Source organism: Furipterus horrens, unplaced genomic scaffold (assembly GCF_987537825.1).
Source record: "Furipterus horrens unplaced genomic scaffold, mFurHor1.1.pri manual_scaffold_3, whole genome shotgun sequence".
Lineage (NCBI taxonomy): Eukaryota > Metazoa > Chordata > Mammalia > Chiroptera > Furipteridae > Furipterus > Furipterus horrens.
In genome coordinates, this window is record NW_028327173.1 from 25,012,477 (window position 1) to 25,036,294 (window position 23,818).

General features: G+C 44.6%; 1 protein-coding gene and 1 pseudogene across 3 annotated transcripts in view; one reads left to right on the top strand and one right to left on the bottom strand.

Annotated features, from left to right (window-relative positions):
• The window catches only part of INPP5B (inositol polyphosphate-5-phosphatase B), a 46,059-nt gene that overhangs the window by 20,322 nt on the left and 1,919 nt on the right, over nucleotides 1-23,818 (bottom strand). The window contains exons 3-4 of one of the 3 annotated variants that reach the window (XM_090269149.1): nucleotides 21,745-21,855; nucleotides 18,084-18,215 (exon numbers count right to left, since the gene is read on the bottom strand). In XM_090269149.1, the coding sequence (XP_090125275.1) occupies nucleotides 18,084-18,215; nucleotides 21,745-21,855 (243 nt within the window). Of the gene's footprint in view, nucleotides 1-17,839; nucleotides 17,933-18,079; nucleotides 18,216-21,744; nucleotides 21,856-23,818 lie in introns of those variants that run through there. The other 2 variants (XM_090269151.1, XM_090269150.1) reach the window with 2 other exon arrangements.
• LOC150014633 (zinc finger CCCH domain-containing protein 15 pseudogene) lies at nucleotides 306-1,629 on the top strand (annotated as a pseudogene).

The window sequence follows — 23,818 nt, forward strand, 5'->3', positions numbered from 1 at the left end:
CATCCCTGCCCCAACTGGTGTGGCTCAGTGGATTGAGTGCTGGCCTGTGAACCAAAAGGTTGCCGATTCAATTCCCAGTCAGGGCACATGCCTGGGTTGCAGACCAGGTCCCCAGTTGGGGGTGCATGAGAGGCAGCCACACATCATTTTTAAAATCGTTTTTAAAAAAAGAAAGAAAAAAAAAAATAAAAGGCTATTCCTAAACATGGACTTTTCAACCAGCATTCACATGATCCACAACAAACAAACTTTAGAGCTGAAAAGAAACCACAATCATTTGAAATATGAAAATAATTATAGGGCCCATGTCTTCCTCCTCCTCTGGCTGGGGGTCAGATACTCTGACAGTGTCCAGCTGTGCTTAAGTCTGGCTGGTGCCACCTGTCTCCGCAATGTCCCTCCCACCCAGAAACAAGCCCAGGCCAGGGGCAACAAAAAGGCTGAGCAGGAAAAAGGAGATCATCAAAGACAAAACTGTTGGTCTAAAGAATAAGAAAGGAGCAGAGCAACAGAGGTTTATCAAGGCTGTGACTCACCAATTTGGTCACCAAAATCCACATCAGGTAGTATAAAGTGAAGCTGAAAAGCAATTGCAGAAAGATGACAAGAAGAAAGAATTGAAAGAGCTAAATGAGCTATTCAAACCTGTAGTAGTTGCTCAAAAACTAAGTATAGGTGCAGGTGAGTCTAAGATCTCTCACAAGCTCACTCTGGAGAGGAAGTGTGAAAAGCGAAGTGTTTGTTTACATTGATACAAGAGATAAAGAACTTGAAAAAACTGGAAGTAGTGAACAAGAAACACAGAGAAGCAGAAAAGAAAAAACCAAAAACTCAAATAGTGGGAAAGCATTTCCCTGAAGCCACTGAAAACAACAAATGTGGCTGGTTTGGCATATACCTCCAGAGGGTGAAGTATCGTCCTGCACTTCCTCCTGGATTTGTACTGAAAAACGATAAAAAGAAGAGAAAGAAGATGAAATTTCACTAGAAGATCTAACTGAAAAGGTGTTCTGCCCTAGGTCCAAATGGTATCAGAATTACTCTCGAGTCTTTTCTTGCATGGAAGAAGAGGAAAAGACGAGAAAAGACTGATAAACTTAAGCAAGATATGGAAAGAAGGAAAGCAGACTTCAGAGCAGGGTCAGCATTGCTGTGCTGATCAGTAGTCATGAGGTGTTTGAGCTTCTTCCTGAACTGGTTAATGAGGAGGAGGAGGAAGCAGGGAACAGGCATCTGGAGCACAAATGACATAGATTTAAGCCTGTTCCTCCCAAGAGACAGAAGTGAGGCAGGCATTGCTGTAGCCAATCTTGAAAGAGTCAGCACATAAACTTCAGAAAAAGATGAAAACAAATTGAGTGAAGCTTTGGGACGCAGGGCTGAAAATGGTGAAAGAAGTGACGGCGGGTGCTGGGTGGAGGAGGGAAAAAGAGGGAAAAATTGGGAAAACTGTAATAGAATAATAATAGCAATTAAAAAATAAAAAAGAAGTGATTTAGAAGAGGACAACAAAGGGGAGGGACAAGAAAATGGAGTCATCGGTGTTGTTTCTGTTGATGAAAATCTTTTTTCAGGGGGGAAGATTTGGATGAAACAGAAGAAGAATTAAACACACTTGCTGTAGAATGATACCAAACAAGTCAATAAAAAAAATTAAGCAAGCTCATCATGAATTGACACTGACATTAATTTTTTTCCACCTAGAATTCTTCAACAGGATGTTTATTTCCCATGCTGATTTTGGAGGGCTTAGTCTCATAGTAAGTTCAGAGTAGGTCATAATAAATTGAAAATATGGTCACTGCAGAAAATGATTGATTGTTGTAAATGTCCACTCAAGTAGAAAGTGTTACTGCTTTGCCAGCTTTTCATTTTCACTGGGCATGTGCTACTACAAGAACAACATAAATTTAAATTTAAAATATCCTTTATTTAACGCAGTTTTTAATGGGTGATTTTATTTCTTCTGTATTACTATGTTTAAAAGACTGCCTAATATATGAGAACTGTACTTCATAAAGGAAACCGCATATGCAGATTCAGTGTTGTATGTCTTTGGACAATCGGATGGACATTTAAAATGAAACTTCTTTAACCTGACAGGATCAGCTGCAATGCCTGATTCTGTGATGGTCTGTTTTACAAACTTACCCCTCTTCTTTTTTGTCAATAAAGTAAATAAAGACCATTATACATTAAGAAGAAGAAAAGAATTACATTTCAACGCCCCAAATGAATCACCAAGGTCTTTCGATTTTGCTTCCTAAATGCCTCTCAAATAAATATATTCCTATCCCCAATGTCACCACACTAGCCTGGAGCATTTTGTAGCTTCAGGGGGGCCTAGAAGCAAGAACACACCAGTAGCAACTACCACACTTTATGTCCAGGTCTTAAGTTTCTAATACCATTCTTCATTATAAGGAACCAGGGCTCCTTGAGATATGGTTATTTTAGGAATGTGGCAAGAAATAAGCCTGGAGCATTTTATAGTAGCAGAAAATAAGAAAGTGCTCAAAAAAAAACAAAACAAAAAAACCCCACAATGATCAGGGTATGTCAAAGAGACATAGGAGCCAACTGAAAGACAGTTGGAATAATTTGAGCAACAAAACAAAAAAGCAGTATTGGATTATAATTCAAAGTGTAAAATAAATATCCATCAGTCCATACTAATATAAAGAATTGAATAAAAAATTAATAGAGGAGAAAAAACAAATCTCCTATGAAAAATTCTGAGTAATTTAGGTTAAATATTCTGCATTCGAGGAAGTGAAGCACAACTCTCCACTCCTTAAGGATGGGCTGCACACAGTGACATCCTTCCAAAGAGGACAGTATGCCAAGGGGGTGGGGCTAACCGCAGGGGAGACTCCTGACCAACATGACCTCAGCCAGGTGAATAAGGTTCCGACCAACAGCGACAACGACGTTGATAACAGACCCTTGATATGATGTGAGGAGAATGCCGCTTCACTTCCGTCATCTTCCTCCCCAAACCTAAAACCCCAGTCTAATCATGAGAAGAATACCAGACAAATCCAAAGCAAGGCTCATTCTACAAAACACCTGACCAGTACGCCTCAAAACTGTCAAGGTCATCAAAAACAAGGCAAATCTGAGAAACAGTAGCAGACTAGAGAAGCCTAAGGTGGGTCCCTAGAATGGAAAAGGTACATAAGGTAAAAACAAAGGAAATCTGAATATAATGTGAACTTTGGCTAATAATCAGTATTGGTTCATTGATTGTAAAAAACATGCCATAACTAATGTAATATGGGGAAACTGAGCGTGGGATATATGGGATCTCTTTGTACCAGCTTCACAATTTTTCTGAAAACCTAAAACTGTTCTAAAATAACTTTTTTTTTAAAAGGCATACTGGGGACTGAACTCAAAACTCTTTGAAAGGCTTGTCTAGTATCTGCCTCACCTCCCATTCTCTTCTCAACCCTGTGTAACTGGGCCTCTGTTCCCCATTACAGTAAGTACTTCTTTAAAGTATGTTACTGTTTATGCTATTACAGTTGTCCCCCTTTTCCCCTGTTGCCCTCCCTTCACCCAGCCTGCCCCCCACTTCCATAAACAGTCCCCTCACTGCTGTCCATGTCCACAGATCCTTCACATATGTTCTCTGAGTAAGTCCTTCCTTAAAGCTGTCAGTAGGTTCTTGGAAACTGCCTTTAAACAAATGATAGATAAGGAAACCAATTTTACCATAGGCTAATTGATATACAGTGTAAACAAGAACTAAGTTCCTATGGCATAATTCTGGTCACAAAACATCACCAAACTTCTCAGTAAAGACCCGGCAGCTCAAGGCGCAAGGCAGGAACCCAAGGTGGGAACCCACCCTGGACAGGACGCCCTTCCAGGGCTGCTCATTCCCACCCCCACACTCACTCAGACTGGGGCAGTTCAGACACCCAATTCACCTCCCACAACGTCTTCAGGATGTGGGGGGAAACCCCACGCAGCTATGGGGAGAATGTACAGACTCCTCACAGACAGCAGCCCTGGCCAGGGATTGATCTTTTTTTTCTCATCAATGTTAGGATGAAACGATGCTGAACGCAGCGGTGTTATGTATTCGAGGATGGGCCGCCCTCCACTGCACCTGCTTGCGTTAAGGTTACTGGTAACCTTCAGGCTGCCAAATCCAGCGCTCAATTCCCAGTTTTCAGCTAACTCCACTTCAGCCTCTTTGTCAGCACTTGATTGGTGACCACTCCCTCCTCCAGTAGCTACTTTCTTTAGTCCCTGAAGACCCCTCTTTTTCTCCACCCACCTACCCCCAGGAATGACTCCAGTCGGGGTCCTGGGATCATCACTTCTTTAGCTACACTCTTTCTCATCTAGGTGATCTCAGTGTTTTAAAAGCCAGCCCCATGCTGATCACTCCCACATGCACATCTCCAGCCTGGGCCTCTCACAAAAGTCCCAGATTCTTAAGAGTCTGCTTCCCCCCTTAGTCCTGCTCATATCAGTAACTGCCACCATCATTCAACCAGCCTCTCAAAATTAAAAACTAAGACTCATTGGCAACTCCTTCTTTTCCCCTCTTACCCCCACATCTAATTCATCAGCAAATTCAGGCAAGTTCCACCTTCAAAAACAGACCTGGAAGTTCTCACCAAGACTACAATAGCTGCTTCCTAAATGCTGTTAAGCTTCTACACTTAAACTATTGTTAGTTTTCCAGAGAGCAGCCAGAGTGAACTTCAGAAAAGCATTTATCACTATAGCTGATGAGGTTATTTCCCTGCTTAAAACTTTCAAATAGCTTTCCAGGCACCCGGGATAGGATCCAACACCCTGCAGAGAACTGACGGGCCCTCCCTAACCTGGCCTCTGTGCCTCTCTGGCCTCAGCCACTGCACTCTATGCCAAACGTCACTCAGTCTGATTTTGCCACACTTCCTTTTTTGCTGTTCCTGGAACATGTCAAGCTCGTTCCCAACTCAGAGACTTTGCTCTTGCTGGTCCCTCTGCCTGGAATGCTGTTCCTCCAGATTCCCACGGTGCTCATTCCATTTCCCTCAGGTCCTTGCCCAAATGTCAGAAGCTCTTTCTGACACCTGATCTAAGCAGTTCCCACCACCCCACATCACTCCAGCCCCTTACACCAGGGATTCCTGAACCTTCCCAGTTCACAGCACTCTGACTGTCAAAATATACTTTTTTTCAAAGTGCCTCTCAGCCAAAAAAAAGAAAAAAAAAGGTCTCAGTTCTGTTTAACTAGTAAGGGCCCAATAAATTACTAAGTATTTAAGCCCTAATAACTTAGTAGTAGTATGAAAAACATACATAATTAGAAAAAATAATATGGCTATTTCATTTTAAATGATCACAATTACTTACAAATGAGATGTGTGTGCCTGTTGGGTACTGCGGTGTTTTCAAACTTTGGAATGAGGCTGTACACCACACATGGAACATTCCACATTTGATTTTTGCATGGTACTTATTTTCAACTACACAGTAGTCACCAAAAACCGAGCTTCAAAAAGATATGATGTGCCCTGACCCGTGTGGCTCAGTTGGTTGGGTGTCATCCCACAAAGCAAAAGGTCGTGGGTTCGATTCCCAGTCAGGGCACATCCCTGGGCTGTGGGTTCAGTCCCCTATTGGGGCATGTACAAGGGGCAACTGAACCACGTTTCTCTCTCACCTTCATGTTTCTCTCCTTCTCTATCTCCCTCCTTTCCCCTCTATAAAAATAAAGAGATAAAATCTTTTTTAAAGAATGATGTTAATATCAAAAAGAATGCTGCACCATCTCATGTTGAAACTGAATAACCTCAAGCTACATGTGCTGTTCCAAAAGACTTCACCTATCTCTGTTTACCTTCAAAATTTTAAATGCCCCACAGTGTCCCCGTGAGTTCACTGCACAGCCCCAGAGTACGCTGGCCAACAGTTTGGGAATCTCTATTAACATTTTTACTCCTAGTACTAATACCATTTTATGTTATATATTACATATATTCATCGCTTTATTGGATGGCATTTCCACTAAAATGTAAGCTCTGTAAGGCAAGGACTTTGTCATCTTTATGCTATTTCCCAGGGACCTGGAACAGCATCTGGTGCATAGTAGGTATTCAATGTGTTAAGGGTGTGAAAGTATCAGGAAACTTCAGTTGAAGTCTAGCTCTACCATTACTTTCCTGTGTGACAAGTTACTTCCTCTCTTTGGGTCTACGTTTCTTCATTTATAAAGTAGAGACTTGAATGTGAAGTATCTCATGGGGCTTTCGAATACGCAAAGGCAAACCAAGGTATAAGAGCTCTTCCTGCAGGTCAGTGCTTTCTATGGACTCAGGATTTCTTTCTTTCTTTCTCTTTTTTTACTAGTTCCTACTAACAGCCAGGCTGAAAGGACAGGGAGTCAGCTCCCACAAGTCCATAAGCGGGCAGTGTGCTGACTGGAAAACCGCCTCGCGGACCCGCATCCCGTTCGTGCCCTCACACTGCGCCTGTCTCAGGACTCAGTCTGGCACTGACTGGAACATCTTCATTCCTCACTCTAGTATGGAAACTTTAAGGCACGATTTGGGGATTTCCAGCTACAGGCCGTCTTCTCGGAATCTTTTCTCTCCTGAATCTGGCACGGAAGCTGGCTGTCAGCAGCTCTTCACCAAACTTGCCTTCGCACAGCCCCTCCCTGGCCACAGCTTCCTGCCCCTCCTCTCCTGCTTCCCCACTCCCGCTCTCCCCTTTTCCCAGCCTCAGGCCTCTAATTCTTTGTCATTGAGTCTAAGAGGTGACATTTGGGATTTTTCCCTTATTCCTATGTTCAGTCACCAAGTCCTATAAATCCTCTCTCCTAAATATTTTTATTTATTTTATTTTATTTCTTTATCCTCATCTCAGGACATGCTTATTGATTTTACAGAAAAGGGGAAGGAGGAAGAGAAACATCAATTGGTTGCCTCTCCTACACGCCCAGACTGGAGACCGAACCTGCAACCTAGGCATGTGCCATGACCGGGAATCAAACCCTTGACCTTCTTTCTGGTTTTCAGGGCAATGCTTCAATCAACTGAGCCACACCGGCCAGGATTCTCCTAAATATTTGTATACCTGACCTTCTTCCCTACTCCCTACTGCCATGCCTTAGGTTAGGCCCTGAATATTTCTGGAAAGCACACTCAGTGATTTCCCTGCCTTCATTCTACCCTCTCTGATCCATTATGCCAATTCCTAGAAGAAACGAATCTGCACATGTCATTCATGTGCATAAAATCCCTTAATAACTTCCATCACCTTCAGACTAAAACCCAAGCCTCGGAGTACTACATAGAAGTAAAACCAAGGGTCCTTATGACTTTGATTCAATTTAGTTTTAAATCCTAGCTCTAGAAATCATCTCTCCTTCTCTACCCTTCAGAGACCTAGCTTTCTCCTCACTCACATAATCAGGACCTGACTAATGGTCACACAACGGGGTCCTCTAGCAGGCTAAAGATAACATCTTGACCTAAGTTCTGTTTCAATTCCTGAGCCCTAAAGTGGAACCACCCCCTGGCTACTTTTCCATGAAACCAGACAAAGGGACGCCAGGACAGACCTCAAAGCTGTCTTCAAGATCTGAAGAAATGATTCACGGCCCTTCCGTTGCCTCCAACTGATCAGCTCCCAGAACGACCCCAAACTCCTAACCCAAGCTGTCTTGTGATTTTTACCCTGCAGCCCACATGCCATTGAGGAGTTCAGGCTTTTGAGCATTTGCTCCTGGTTCTCCAGGGTAGCACCATTCATGATGAAATGGCCAATATTTCTCTACTGCAATTCTCAGTGTTTATTGTTTGGCTCTGCTAGCACCGAGTGGGTGCTTACTGTTCTGTAACGTAAGGGCCTTGGAATCAGCCCCAGACCACCTTTCCAGCCCCACCTCCCACCACCCACTCCCACCTCCCCTCACACACAAACCGCCAATCCAGTCACACCAAAGTGACTCATCTTTTTAGATGTTGCCTCCTCACCCCACTCCTGATCCTGGATGTACCCTAACCACCTCTCAATCCTACCTACATGTGGTGAACTTCAAACTCATCCTTCAGGACTCAGCTCAGGAATGATCCCCTTCAAAAAGCCTTCTTTGATCCTTTCCTTAGATTCTCACCTACCCAGTGATTCCCTCTATTGAGGCACTTATCACAGTAAAATTATAACTGGGTTTCGCTCTTTTTATTTGCCTTACCTCTTCAGCTAACCAAGGACTGATGTTCCTTCCGGTGGCCCCCACTTACTGCAATACATGGAACAAACCAAGCAATCACTAAACACACACTGACCACACAGCCACAGGGCAAAGGCCCCATGCCATCTCTGGGTGCTTTCTCGATGACCACTTCACACCTACAATTGAAACCATTTCCCAGTAAGAGCCTACTGAGTAGGTCAACCGGAGTAAAACTGAAGCTTGGTCTGGATGTATGAAAGTACAGAAGTGTCCATTTTTCCTGCAAATTCTGCGCATTGCACTGAACGTCTTATACAACCAAAACCTGCTGACGTGCTTCACTAGACAGACGACAACAACCCCGTGGGCTCCCTCCTGAGCCCAAGCAGCTAGCTGCATAGCATGAGCCAGACCCCCTACCCCTTATCTGAAATCCTTGGGGCCAGGTGTATTTTAGAATTCAGATTTGGGGGGATCTAAGAAAGATAACACATTATCTACACTATATATTATTCAACACTCCCAGCAGAGTCTAAGCCAAAACCCAGTAATCAAGACTAATATTTTCACAGTGCAATTTAAGAGTAGTAACACTTAGTGGGATAAATAAAGCCTATAAATAGTCTCATATCAGTCAAGCAAGTCTTACTGCCAAATTGAGCTTCGGCCAAACTTACAAAAAACTTTTTTTTCAGTCTTCTGAACTGCTGCTAAAAGATTGAGGATGGGAGTGAAGAGCATGGCCTGACATACCCATACACACCAGAAATGACTGGAGTACATGTCTATGCACACATATACCACATGTTTACCAACATACATATATACACATGGAAAAGTGTGGAAGAGTATACATTAAATGTCAATAGTAGTCATTTCCCAGTGGTAGGATTTCTTTTTCTTTTTGTGTATAGGTACTTTCTAAGTTAGCTAAAATATATATATATATATAATCCAGCACTAGTTTCTAGTTTCAATTACATATATAAAATAGACTTTGGAATCAGACTTAGGTTCCATTTCTGGCCCTGCCACTTACTAGTGTAGGACCCTGAGAAAGTTACCTAACGTCTCTCTAATCTTCTGCTTCCCCAAATGAACAAAGATAACAGTTATCTGCCTCATTTGGTTGCTCTCTTCCCTTCCTTTGGTTCACTCAAGGCTCTCTCAAACTGCATGGCCAAACCAGACCTGTTACAGGCCCTTATCTACAAAACAAAGGCAGGAGGGAAGGCCTCACTTCCAATGCCTTGTAGACAGGCCCACCACTGACTTGGGGTCTAAGCTTTTACTAAAATATATCGCATAAGGGAAAAAAAGTAAATTCAAACGAAAACCCAAATATCCCATTTCCTTCGAGAACTGTCCGAGGAGCAGCAACATTATTTCTTACTTCAATGGCTCCTTCTCTGTCCTCCCCTTGCTCCATTTCTCCCTGCAGGTCCCCTAGTTATTTGTAGGTACTCTAGACCAGTGCTGCCCAATAGAATTTTCTGTGACGATGAAAATGTTCTGTAACTGCCCTGCCCAAAACAGTAGCCACCAGCCACACTCGAACACTTAAAAAATGTGGCTGAAGAGGATGAGAAACTGAATTTATTTACCTAAATTATATTTAAATAGCTACATGTGGCTAGTGGCTACTGTATTGATCAGTACAGACCTACATCTTGTTCTTTATCTTCCACAAGAATCTCAGCCATCACAGTCGATGCTAAACGACGGACGCTGTCCGGCTCTTCACCTAAGCTCAGTCCCTCCACTGTCAATGGGGGTTTCTGCAAGATGTTCTTTGCACAGGTAGGACCCAGGTAAAACTGTGCTTTGACTTCTGGGCCCTCTCCCTGAGCTCTCCCTTCCGTCGCTAGCACCATCATTCTTCCCAGCAGCCAGGTTTGCAATCCTCAGCCCTCTTCTTGGGCCCCCAGAGCCGGTCAGTCATCTGGTCTCTTCACTCTCACAGCTGCCTTGCACCAGGTCATCCTCTCCTCACCTGTTACCTCCAGAGTCTCCAATTAAGAAGGCCTCCCACTTCTAGCCCTATCCAAGCAGTCTCCAAACCAGGCCATATTCCACTCTGATATCATCTCTCCCTGCTCTAAAACTTTCAGCAAGCATTACACCACTGCCTGCAGGTTACTATCCAAACTGGCCCTACTCTCTCTCACCAACCCACCACCCAAAGACAGCCCAATCTAAACAAACTGGTTCCAAGTCATTAAACTCTACTCACTGTAGAACTACTGTTGCCAGATAAAATTCAGCACACCCAATAAATCTGAATTTCAAGTAAACAATGACTAATTTCTTGTGACATACTTATCTCAAAAAAGCAGCTGTTTCTCTGTAATTCCAATTTAACTGAGTATTCTGTAGTTTTATTTGATAAATATAGCTGCTCTGTTAGGAACTAAAATTTTCACCAAAAATGTAGTATCTCCAACAAAGGTCAGGTTCAATTTGTCTTTACTTGTTTCTGCTAAATTTCTAAGTACACTTGAATTAAGGATGGGATGAGGAAGCCATACAGTAATCAGGCGAGCTGAGCGTTAATATTCTTTTCCTTTTTCTTTCCTTGTAGGAATTCAATGGGAAATGAGAAGTTTCCTAGATTGAAATAAGGTCACCTAATTCGGAAACATTTGCAAGTATATTATGTAAGACAGTGCAGGTCAACCTTGGCAATTAATTTTGAATATGGATGAGATTAGTTCAATGTGGTAAGAGAAGATGGATGTCACTGTTATCACTTTTTCGTAATTTTATTTGCAATAAGACTGTTTTACAAAAATAAACAGGCTGGTTCCCCATGCATGCCATCCTCACTTCTGCCTCCACAATGACATCATACATCCTCCCTCACTCTCCAGACACACTAGTGCTCGGTAATCATTTCTCTGAATTCTGAAGACCTTCTTATCCATACAGCTTCTTTGAACAAGTTATAACTTGTTGAAAGAAATTAGGGTGTGTTGGAAAAAGCCTTGTGCTTTGGAATACAATAGACCTGGCCATTTTACTGGCTCCATCCACTACCTCATATGGAATCTTAAGCAAATTACTTCATTTGTTTCCTCATTTGTAAAATAAGGATAACACCACTCAACTTACAGAGAGGCCAAAAGAAAAAACAAATGAAATATAAATGGGTCAGGAGCCTAGCCCAACGCCCAGAGTCCAGCAGCCACCAGGGACTGTTAGCTGGTTTCCCTCCGCTCCACCACTGCAACCCCTCACTGAGTACCCTCTACTAGCTAGCTGCTGTGCTTAGTGCTTTATGTGTTATTTCTGACTGTTGGCCTCCTTTTCACAAATGAGGTTACTGAGGCCCAGAGAAGACAGCAGACATGCCCACAGACACAGAGCCAAACGAGTAAATGGCACAACTGACATTAAAACCCAGACTTGCTCGACTCCACAGCACCCCCTTTTGTAAACATGAGCACATCTTCGATGAAACTATCAGCACTTGGGGGTAAGCATTGTATGAATAGAAGGGCTGAGTCTGTTCGATGACAAAGCAGAAGTTCCATCATGGTCTCCAGAGGATGTGTGGAGTGTGGCTGCCGCTGCTGGGTGGAGATCTCGTCCTGCCCTCCCTGCTCTGCAACTAAACAGACAGGTCTAGGAGGATGCATCCCTTCCTATCTTCTCAATCACTGGCCTTTGCTCTCCATTTCTAGCATACTAGAAGAATCTGCAAAATACCTGGGAGCAAAATACCTGAGAGTTCAAACTGGCAGGAATAAGTGGGTTGGTTTGATGCTTATCAGTGATACTGTGTACATACCAGCAGGGAGCCATCCCATGGGCTCTCTCAGTCTAAGACAGGGCAGCACACACCAGCAAGAGACACATATGTTCAATTCACAGCGAGATAAACAGATCCATATCCGACCACCCAAAACCCAAGTCAGGCTGAATTCACTTTGACAATGATAGTAATATCATCATGGACAACATTAATAGCAACTATTAAGGCTTACTGCATGGCAGGCATGGCTTTAATCACTTTATATATAATCTTCCCCACCACTACATGAGGTAGGTGCTACTATTATCTGTACTTTACAGAACAAGAGGTAAACACAGAGAGATTAAGTTACTTGCCAGGAGCACATAGCTAATAGATAACACTGTCAGGACTCAAAACCAAGGAATCTGGGTCAAGAGTTGGTGCTCTTGACCAGTAAACTTAAACCAATAAACCAATGTGCAGGCCAATATTAACTATCAGAAAAGCATGGAGCTCAGAAAGCATTTCTGGCTGAGGAAATAATTTCAGCACAAAGACATGGCATTATGATACACAGAAATAAGGAATAATAAGTAGCATCAATAAGTAGAAAAGTTTTGTTTGAGAAGCAGTTGGGGATACAAAAGAAGAGTTTAGGGGGTTAGAGCTCAAGCATTAGATTCAGACAACCCGAGTTCTGTTCTCATCTCCGCCATTGACCAGGGACTGGTCACAGGCGTGTTACCTACCCTCTCTGAGCCTCGACCTCTTCATCTGAAAAATGGACCTCCTCTTACAGAACTTTTGCAGCACAGTGCGAGGCACACACCCATGGAGAGTGCTTAATATAATAAATGGCCGCTGTTAATAATAATAGGCATAACAGTACATAGCACATAGTACATAAGGCAGGGAACTCTTGAGAGAGGTCCACAACACAGAGCACCCAGCATTAAAAAGAATGAAAAGAATCCATTTTTCCTATTTCAGCCTGGCTACCGCCCCAAATAGTCCTATTACTTTCTTAAAAGTCTATCATGCTTTTAGGTTTTTTTCTTTCTTTTCCGTCTTTTTAACATTTCCCATTCTCTCATGGTTTTAAAAAAAAAGTACCATAGGTTTTGGCATTTTAAATGAGCAGAGACACCTCTAAAAACACACCCTGTGCCCTGCAAACCTTTGAGCCCTGGACTCAAACTCCAATGTGCACCCTGTGCAAATCCAGCCTGGGTGAGCAAGGACTACATACAGCCCGTTGAGCTTTCAAGGAGGAAGACAGTGCAATTACTTTAGGCAACAGGAGGCTGTAGTGGTGACAGGCTATTGGAAAGATGACTTGACTTTTTCCTTCACACTCTCCCTCCTTCAGTGCGCTTTTGTGAACTGCCTGTGGTCTGGTGATAAAGCTGAAAGAGAAGTGGACAGAAGCAAATCAGGAAGAGGGGAGAGAAATGCAAAGCATGCTCAAAGAGGAAGGGGGCAGGGGCTGTGCAGGCTGAAAACACTTCAGGCTATGAACTGGAAAATCTCTAAGGTTCCAACAAAGCAGCAGGCATTTTTGAGCACTTACTGATACACAAGGCCTTGGGGAGGAATGTGGCATTTGGGAGGAGAGGGGATGCAAGTGCTAAGGGCAGCAAGTTCAAGCTTAGAAAACTGAAGGTGAGTTGGGGCAGATGAGACCAGAGAGGGGGGCTCAGCCAGGATGTTCAGGACTTGAACTCCAGGCTAAAGAATCTGAACTTTATTCTGTAGGCAACAGGAAATGATGCAACATTCAGGTTCACATACAAAATATTATAGTAAGGCATGACAAAAGTTATGTTCTAAAGAGATCCTTAAGGGAGAAAGAGGCTTAAGATAGGAACACTCATCACTGTACTAGTTCCTGTAAGAGGATACCAACAATAACTATGGGAATTCCTCCCCCACACAAAATTTAAAATTGCAGAGAAAGAATGGACAGAATTTGGTTATTAGACATAAGAGGGGAGGGAAGAGTCAGGGATGACCAAGGCTGTTAGTGACTGCATTAACAGAAAAGAAACTAGAGGGAAGAAAGGAGTAAAAAAAGAAAATGAGTGTAGTTATTTGGAATAAAATAGCCCAGGATAGGCGCTGAAGAGAGCAGCCAGTTTCTAAGCTTTTCGAGGTGAGAATTTGCAGTTCCTAAATGAGTTTCCCTAATACAGCACTCCTAAATAATTCACATCACTTAAGTCATGTGTGACTTTACTCCCATTTTACAGATGGAAGAAAGGAAAGAGACATGTCTAATATTGTTGTACCGCGTTGCAATAAGGAAAATAAAAATATCCAGTCCACTTAGACGTATACTTTGTTCAAATCCTCATCATTCATACTTGCTAACTTCAGTTCACATACGCATCACTGGGAAAGCCTAGGAGTTTGTTAAAGTGTATTTCAAGCAGCAAAGAAGGCATGCAAGTCAGCTAGCCTCTGTGTTCCAATACTGTATGTACTGTCCTTCCTCTAATAAATACGAATGCCTCCCTCTGCCTGAACCTTCCATCCCTGAGGATTTTTCTGTGCAAAGCTCCACTGCTAACTGAATGTTTGTGGGTCACCTCACTTGCTCTAGAGGCCCACTGTAGAATTCCAAAACAAACTGTTTTCTGAAGGAAGTCCTCAGGGATTTCTCCAGTTCTAGAAGCAAGCACAAGACTAAATGGGACAAAGAGGGAAAATGGAGAAGGGAACAACAAAAGAAGGAAGAAAAGTGAACCCCATTCTCTTTTGTTTAAAGAAACAAAGTGATTCAAATTAATTTGCTTAGCAGCCTGCTGAGCTCACCACAAAGGTGGAGATGATGAGGGGTAATTCTACCTGCGGGATAAACATCTAGGAAAATTCATTTTCTCCATGTTTAAAAGATGTTGGTCACACAGACTTTATACTTATTGAGAGGCAGACAAAGACAGACACACAGACAGACACACCCAGGGGCTATTTTCCAACATTCTCTCTGGCTTCTACCCTGATGATCGAGGTTACCCTTTATGCTACCCTGAGATATAAATAGCATCCATTTCCTTTCTCAGGCCAGGCAGACTTTAAGTTTTGTTTCCTGGGTCCTGGGGAAAAAATACTCATCTGGTGCTAAATGTGAGTTACTACAAAGTTGCCTCACTTTGAATCAACCATGGAATAAGAAAACCATTTCAAAAGACCAAAGTGTGTCTGTTACTACAGTGATGGTAAATTGGTCCACAACGGCCCCAGTGGGAGCTGTGAGTAGCTGTTTCCTTTCTCCTGCATAGCTCAGAATCCTCCAGAACACAGCTCCAGGTCTTTGCATGTGTCCAGGATGAAATGCAGGTGAATATTTTACAAAATGACATGGATGTACTGAGCTATATGCAGGATCCCCCAAGGGGTTTTCTGGATAAAGGCATCTTCAGCTGCTAGACAGAAATAAGGAGACATTTCTCCTTATATGTTTTTAAGGAAAGAAAAAGCTGCACAAAGAAGAGCAGTCATGTAAGTGAAGAACCAGAAGCCCCTCCCTACCTACATCAGCTACTTGTCTGAGACCAACACAAGGTCTTAGAAGCTGAAGAGGCCAAAAGAATCAGATAAACAGGCGGCCACTCCACGAGAAGCACTATATCTCCCTTCAACCTCACAACTTAGCTCCAAGACACTGGTCTGAACTTGAAGTCATGGACTCTGATCTAAAACTAGCTGCAGTTCATTTTCTACCACAATCCCTCCCAAGCTTGCCCTGACACCCTGAATTCAGCAGAGACCAATCAAAGAAGAAAGAAACGGACATTTTGGAGAAAAGCATCAAAGTGAGATCTTCCCCTTCCCTACCAAGGCAAAGGTGAGGAGTAAAGACCAGATGTACCTTGTCCCCGCAAAACCTAGTTCTTTAAGGTGCTCTTACTCTTGGCTCACCCTACAAAGACCACCACTGCTGGGCCAGACCCTACACTCTCTTACTTCTGTTTACAGACTGTTGATCGTCTCTCTCTCTCTCTCTCTCTCTCTCTCTCTCTCTCTCTGACTGTCAGCTCCTTGGGTAGCCATGTTTCTCCCGATGTGTGTAACAAATGGCATTTTTAAGCAGCTTTGGGTTGGTTCCCCAGGCTATCAGGAAGTAGATAGTTTGATTATATGCCTATAGGAAGAATCCAATCCACTACCTGTTTCCCTTGGGACCACCCAGAGGAGGCCCAAAGGGTTCCTTCCACTTTTAGAAGATGTGCCACTCCTAAGGCCAGAGCAACTCTGGAAACACAGCTGACCCAAACTGACAAAAATGGGGTGGGGGGTGGGGGGGCTTGGTGCCATTTCTTCCCAGTTTTAACAGGAGCAACTTAGCAATTAATAAGATAACTGCCCCTCTTCCTGTTGGTATTATGATGGGGACTAACTAAGCATTTCGAACCAAAAATAAAACCAAAACCTTGACAAAAATGTCTCACCAGCATGTGGCCAGTTTCTGTTTTTTTTGAAAGGAAATGAAAGGTGCTGAGACCCCTGTGGTGTTTATCTACCACCTGGCACAGATTACTGGCTTCAGAGCTGTGCCGACTTCTCACGGAAGACCTCGGTCTACTTAGGGAATGAAACACTCCAAGAACCTCCTTCCGTGTGCTGGCCGAGAAGACAGAATCCACCTCTGCCTGCAGCCATTGGGCCTCTCCCACGCCGCCTACCTGGGTGCTGGCTGTCTCTTTCGAGGAGCAAGGAGAAGCTAGGTTCTTATTCTTAAGTGGTCCTACACCATAGCCCAGAATGTCATGGAAACTGAAGCAAGAGCTCTCTCAATCTCAGCACTTCATGTGAGCTGAGATAAACCCATGCGAGAGGCAAACTATGAGCACCACGAGGTGCTCTGGCCTCGTCTTGTGGCGGCTGCAACAAAGGAAAAGTATAAGCACCGAGGAAGCCCTTTGCTCACCTTGTTTCCTCTCATTTTACAAACTTGTGCAGCCTGCTATCCTCCCACCCCTCACAGTTTCCACGCTTGGTAAGAGTCAGTGAAGTGCTGGCCCACACTTGGCTCAGCTACTTGACAGACTCTTCATCTCTAGCAAGTGGCCGAGAAAAGGGGCACAAGTGGGTACTGGTGGTCATGCCAAAGCACGCACCTAACTGGAGCCACATGGGCACACCCAGGAGGTAAAGAAAAAAACACCAGGGCACCCCTGCAAAAAACCTAGGAGCTGGACAGAGAATACAGGTCTTCAGGTCCTCCCCAAACACCCAACTGACCCAAATTTCGGCTCTGGGCCTCTCGCTCTCCAAAAGACAACCTCCTGCCCAACAATTGACCTTTTGTGCTGCACAACATTATTCCCCAAGGGTTGTGTGGAAAAAAACATAGTCCTTGTCACCTGTAACCTCATCCTGGTCTCCATTCCCAGGGTGGACAGGCCTCGCCTGCGCTCCGGGTCTGCGCACAGCCCAATCCACCACAGGGGCTGAGGGCCGACAAGAGAGCCAGACAGTCCCAATACACGACCCATTCCTCACCCAAATAGAAGGTTCTACTGGGGCGCCTGCACCCCCACGCAAGGCAAACTCGGCACGTCAAGACTGAAGAAACTGACTGATGGTTAGGTCGGAGAAACGGAGGCTCAGAGAGGAGCAGCGACGGATCCAGGTCACATAGCCAGTCAGAAACGTAACTTTACTATACAATCCCAGCTTCAGGATTCCAGGATGTCCCATTGCTACCCGCCTGCCTTCGTCACGCCCGACTAAGAATAACTAACATTTTCCCTCAGAACATCAACCCTACTGTCCCCACCTCCGCAGGGCCAGAACCTTGGTTTTTGCCGTGTACGTGCACCCGTCAAACCGCAGGCACTGCCCATCTGAGGGCCAGGCCACCGCCACCCCCGGCCCAGAGCCCCAGCCCATCTTTCCTCAGCCCGCCGAACCTGCAGAACCTCGCTCCCGAGAACCCGCGGCGGCGGACATTTCCCTGCTCCTTCCTCAAGATCTTCATCACACCAGCCTCACCAGCCCACCCGTGCGGCGCCTGAGGACTCCGCCCCTTGCATGCCACCTCCGCCAATCGAAGGCCGGTCAGCTCCATAGCCACGCCCCCTAAGCATAACAGAGCCCGCCCCTGCAGCCGGGCCTCCTCCAATCCCCATCACCTCTTCCGAGATGGATACCTGCCTCCGCCAATTTCGGCACACCCAGGCCAGGGGCCTGGGGCCGAATTCCAACCGTGTGGCAAGGGTTCCGACTGGGTGCACCTGTATCGGGACAGCCACAGGAACTCCGGAGTTGGGGTCTCAGAATCCAAGCCTGTGGCAAGAACAAGGAGGAAATACTGAGCCACGGGCCTGAAGAGCTGGCTTCACTTGTGCATGATTTGTATGACCGTGAGCAAATCGCTCAGCCTCTCCGTAGAGTCTCCAAGCCTGTTTCTGTTTCCCTCCTGCACAGGGTGGGTCCTAGATTCAAATGCAGTAATAAATGTGTAACCAAAGTGCCCTTTTAAGGTAGACCCGTGCCATTCCTCCAACCTCGTGGTAACTGTGTGCCAAGTTCTATGCTTCATAGGTATATTACCTCCTTAATCCTCACGAACTTTAGCAGGTATGGAACTGCTTATTATCCCATGGCAACTGAGCTCAGAGTAGTGAAGTCTAAGGTCACAGAGTGAGAGATAGAGTGGAGGACTCAAATAGATGTCGGTTCTAGGGAGTGGATCGGTTGCTTTAACTACCCATAATTTCCATCAGCAACTTGCAAGCCACTCCAAATAAACACGCACTCTAAAAGCAGCGTGCTTGCTATGAAATACACCTTCAAAACAAGTCCTCTGGTTCCCCCCTAACCAGATTGCCAGAAATTAATTGAGTCTCCTCTGCCTCTCACTCAAACCCAGGTCTTTCTGGCTTCCAAACAATTGCTTTTACTTCTTTTGCTATCGTGCCTGCTTTCCTTGTAGAACTGCATGAACCTGACCAAACTGAAATGGATTTGCAAGGGCATAATAAATGAGGAGATTTGCATCCCAGTCCCAATGATGGCACTGCCAGACACAGCTTTTAAATTATTTTCAGCATTTACATATTATTAATCTATAATGGGCCTCATCTGTCCCTCATAAAACTCTTGGAGTAGTAGGTGAGGAAAGTTCCTGTTTCCATTGTACAAATAATAAAGCCAAGGCCTGAAGAAATAAAATATATTATTCACATTCACAACTAGGAAGTGGCAGAGCAGGGATCTAAACTGAAATCTCTGGACTCTGGCTTTGGACTTAGAACCTGGGGTTCCAAGTCCTATCACTTCAACTGATAAATGATCTTCAGTAAGTTATTTACCTTCTCTATGTCGGTTAACTCATCTATATAACAGACTATCTACTCTTTAGTATTGTTCAAAGACTGAATAGGAGGACGTGTTTGTTGTGAGTTGGCACATAGTAGATGCTCAAATAATGTTAGCTAATTCTTTTCTCTAACTGCAGTCTTGTGACCAAGGCACTTCTACTGGCTTTTTGTGCTGCACACTATCCACCAAGGACTGGGTAGAAAAAGCCTAGTTACTTTCACCTGTAACCTCATGCAGGACTTCAGTCCCTTTATCTATAAAATGAAAGATTTGGGCTGGTGGATATCCAAGAGCCTGACAGCTCTGAGCGTCCCCTAAGACTCCGACCCCACTCTAACAACTGCTTAACGAAGTTGAGTTAGTTCAGTTTCCCTGCTGATTACCCCAGGTATGGACCCCAGAAGGAAAAGTAGGTAAAGGGATTGACAGATAACTAAGCCTAAAAGAGGAAAGTCATCCTTTCCTTCATTCTCACAGCCAGGTACCAAGTTCTGTTCATTCATTCAACATATTTATTAAGGGCCTACCATGTGCCAGGCACTGTTCTAAGAACCAGGGCTAAAGTCGTGAACACTTTGTGTACACCCAGATTCGCTGCCCCCATGGCACCTTCATTCTCATCTGTTTGATCTCTCCAGTCCATCCCATCCTCTCTTTTTGCCATCACCATTACCAGCCCTTGGTCCAGGCCTCATGATTTTAATGCCTGAGCATTGCAAACATTCTCATCGATCTTCCTGATCTAGGCTCTCCTCTTCCATGCCAGCTGCCAGAGGAACTTATTCTAACATGCACATCCTGCCTTGTCATTCCTAGGATTAAAACTCCAACAGTTCCCCACAAGCTACAGGGCAAAGTGCAAGCTCTTTGCTGATTATTTAAGATCCTTCATGAGCTGCCTCTACTGGCTTCTCCTAACAACTTTTTCCACACCCTTCTCCCACCAAATGACCTGTTCTTCCCTCCAACTGCCCTTATTTCCTTGTGGCCTGCCTGGAAAAAAATGTACTCATCCCTTAAGTTTCAGCTTAAACATCACCTCCTATACAAAACCTTCCCTGAATCGTTTATATGGTACAGGGTGGCATGAGATTAGAAAGCACTAGACCAAAACTCAGGAGCTCAAATTCTAGAGGAGATTATTTAATCCTGTCTAATTCCGGCTCTGTAGTTTACCAGCTAAGTACTTAGGCAAGGAAGGCACTTATCCTCTCTGAGCCTAAGTTTCTTCATTTGTAAAATGCAGACATTGACCTTGTAGGGCTGTAGTAAAGACAATGAGATAATGTATGAAAAGTTCTTAGAACAGTGTCTAACACACAAGTTAACAATGAATGTTAGCTAAGTATGAGCCGTCTCGTACAGAGGTAGGAAATCTTTCTGAGCTCCTACTATAAGCTGACTACTTTCACATGTGTTACCTCATTGATTCTCACAGCTCCAGAAGGAAGATATTCTTTACAAATAGAAGTCTACAAAACCAAGGTTCAGAGACATAAGGTGGTTTTCCCAAAGTCACACAGCCAGGAAACAGCAAAGATAGATTTCAAATGCAAGGGGCTGTGTAGCTTCTAATTCCATGCTCTTTGCCATTTTTATTATTACTACCCCTCCTACAAATACTAATAATAATTATAAAATAAGTTATCCTTATTAGTTGAAGGTTTGGAAAAAAATTTCCCCCCACTTATAGAATAAACTTTAAACCCTTAACCAGGCATTCAGAGCTCTATAACTGTGTTTCTCTTCCCTCCATACCACTGTTTGCATCCAAAGCCAGCTCCCTTCCTGGCACACCCCACAGACATTCATGCTCCATGGTTAATACCAAGATAGAAAGGAAGCCCTCGCCCCCCCACCCCGCACCCCCGTTCCTGCAGAGACAGGATGTTAACCTGAAAGGAAACAAGTCATAGTGTTGGGTGAACACCTAAGCCACAGCACCTGGTGGCTCAAATTTGCATGTTCTGTGGCTGATTCTCTGCTCTGTATAAATTTTCCTTTACAAATCTGCCTGGCTGATTTTCTGGTCTAAACAAATTCTGCCCTAAAGGCCACTAACCTCTCACTGCTACAACCATTTTCTCACTGCAGTGGGGGACAGAGCAGGGTTCAAGGGCAGGAGGGCCCATATGTCCGACATCCCTTGGTTCTAGCTGTGACTGGCAGAGAGAGGGAAGGTGGGCCTCTAGAATCTGTTGACCCTGCCAACTTGTAAAGGATTCTGCATCAGAATCACAACTCACCCTGTGCAGCCCTGCCCAGAGCCAGGAGGACAAAGGGGCCCTGCTGGAGTTACAACTCAGGTCCAGAAACAGGAAATTTGAAAAGCAACACCATAGTTGGCTGGTGGCCTAGGGGCACTGTGACCACATGACAGCAGCTTTGAGAGGGCACAGAAACTGGAGTGTGAGTCCAGAGTGTGGAAAGTCAACTGGTAGTGGATAAGTGCCCAGCCAACCTCCCCAAGAGAGCCTGGGGTCTTACCTACCTGGACAGGCCCTGGCAACTTCCTGCAGGAACATCCTGGTGTGTGAACCAAAGGGTAGTTGGAATACAAGGCTGAGCTCTGCTGTGTTCAGCTGGATGGTCACATCTGAGCCTGCACAGAGGAAGCCAGAAATGAGCCCTTGACCTTCAGGAGCTTAGGGTGGGTGCATCTTAAGGCTATAGTCCCTAGAACGGGGGGAGCTCTTAAGTAATTTATAAAAAGCTGCTGCTGGAGCAGTAAGCGAACCCTCTATACCCTCAGCTCCAAATTAACATCATTCTCACTCTACAGAGGACAAGGACCAAGGCTCTAAAAAGTCATTCAGTCTTGCCAAAGCAGTACCGCACAAAGCTGGAAGAGACAAGTTCTCTGACCTGCAGCTTATCCCCCAGCAAGTAGAATGAAGAGCACATACAGGCAGATAGGAGGGGCTGTCCATTAGCCAGTCTACCCAACTGTGCCAGGAATACTATGGAGAAGAGAACAGTCATGGCCTATTTTCATGGAACTAGACTGGATGCTATCTTGTTCATAGCAAACCCTAGCCCCTGGCAGCCACATGGGAGCACCCCAAAACATGTGCTGAACTAATGAATACATAGGAGCAATCTAGCAGAGTGATTAAGAGTGTGGGCTCTAGAGTCTGGGTTCTGAGTTTGACTCTTGGTTCTACCACTTACTAAATTACTTAATTTCTCTGGTCCTCAGTTACCTGATCCATAAAATGGGGGTGAAAACATTGATAATTTCATAGAGTTCTGTGTAAAGTTCTTAGCATAGTGCCCAGCACAAGGTAATCGTTGATTAAATGTTCATTTCTATTATTACTACTACTACTACTGTCTGGTAAGGAAGACAGATATTAAATAAGTCACTACAAATAATTAAATCACTGTGGACTTCCAGCCAAGATGGAGGTGTAGATAGACACACTTTACCACCCTCCACAACAATAAGCCCTGGCTGGTGTGGCTCAGTGGATTGAGTGCCAGCCTGTGAACCAAAGGGTCACTGGTTTGATTCCCAGTCAGGGCACATGCCTGGGTTGCGGGCCAGGTCCCAGTTTGGGGTGTGGGAGAGGCAACCACACATTGATATTTCCCTCTCTTTCTCCCTCCCTTTCCCTCTCTCTCTAAATAAATATATAAACAAATCTTTAAAAAAAGAAAGAGAGAAAGAAATACAACTACCTCAAAACTAAAAACAATCAGAACTACTAGAAAATTGAACTGCATGGAATTCCAACAAACAAAAATAAAAAGAAGCAATACTCATTCAGACAGGTAGGAGGGGCAGAGAAGGGGTGGAGAGGATGCAGTGTGGCTGTGGTGGCAGCGGCAGCAGCAGGAAAGCGAAAAGTGCAGTCACACATTATAAAAGTTGGGAGGGACACCTGGGGAGCAATCCCAGCCTCGGACCAGACCATGCAGCTCACAGTTCCAGCGCCTGGGAAAATAAAGCCTCATTGCTTCTGACTGTGAAAACCAGTGGGAGTTGGGGTGGAGGAAGAAACTGCTGGTTTCTCAGCACAGTCTGCTTGTTTAGAGGGCCCCTATGGTCCTAGAACGTCCGCAAACCCACCCACTCTGGGAACCACAACTAGGGCAACAGCTAGAGGGGTGCCAGTCCCATATTGGAAGTTCAAGAAGTGCCTGGAAAAGGGGCAGGTGCTGAGTAAGTAGCATTGTTCCCTCTCTGACCCCTCCCCCACATATAGCACCACAACGTGGTGAAATGGGTCACCCTGCACTGACAAATACCTAAGGCTTCGCCCTTTATAACATAACAGGTGTGACAGCTCTATCTACGACACAGAGGCAAACACAGGAGGCTGTCAAGTTGAGACAGAGAAATATGGCCCAAAAGAGGGAGCAGATCAAGGTTCCCAGTGGGAGAACTAGGTGTTGCGGAGATAGCCAACCTAACAGACACAGAGTTCAAAACACTGGTGATAAAGATGCTCATAGACTTGACAGACTTGCTTGAGTATGGCAAACACATAGGGAAGAAATGAAGGCTATGCTAAATAAAATGAAGGAAAATCCACACAAAACCAGTGGTCAAGGGAGGGAAG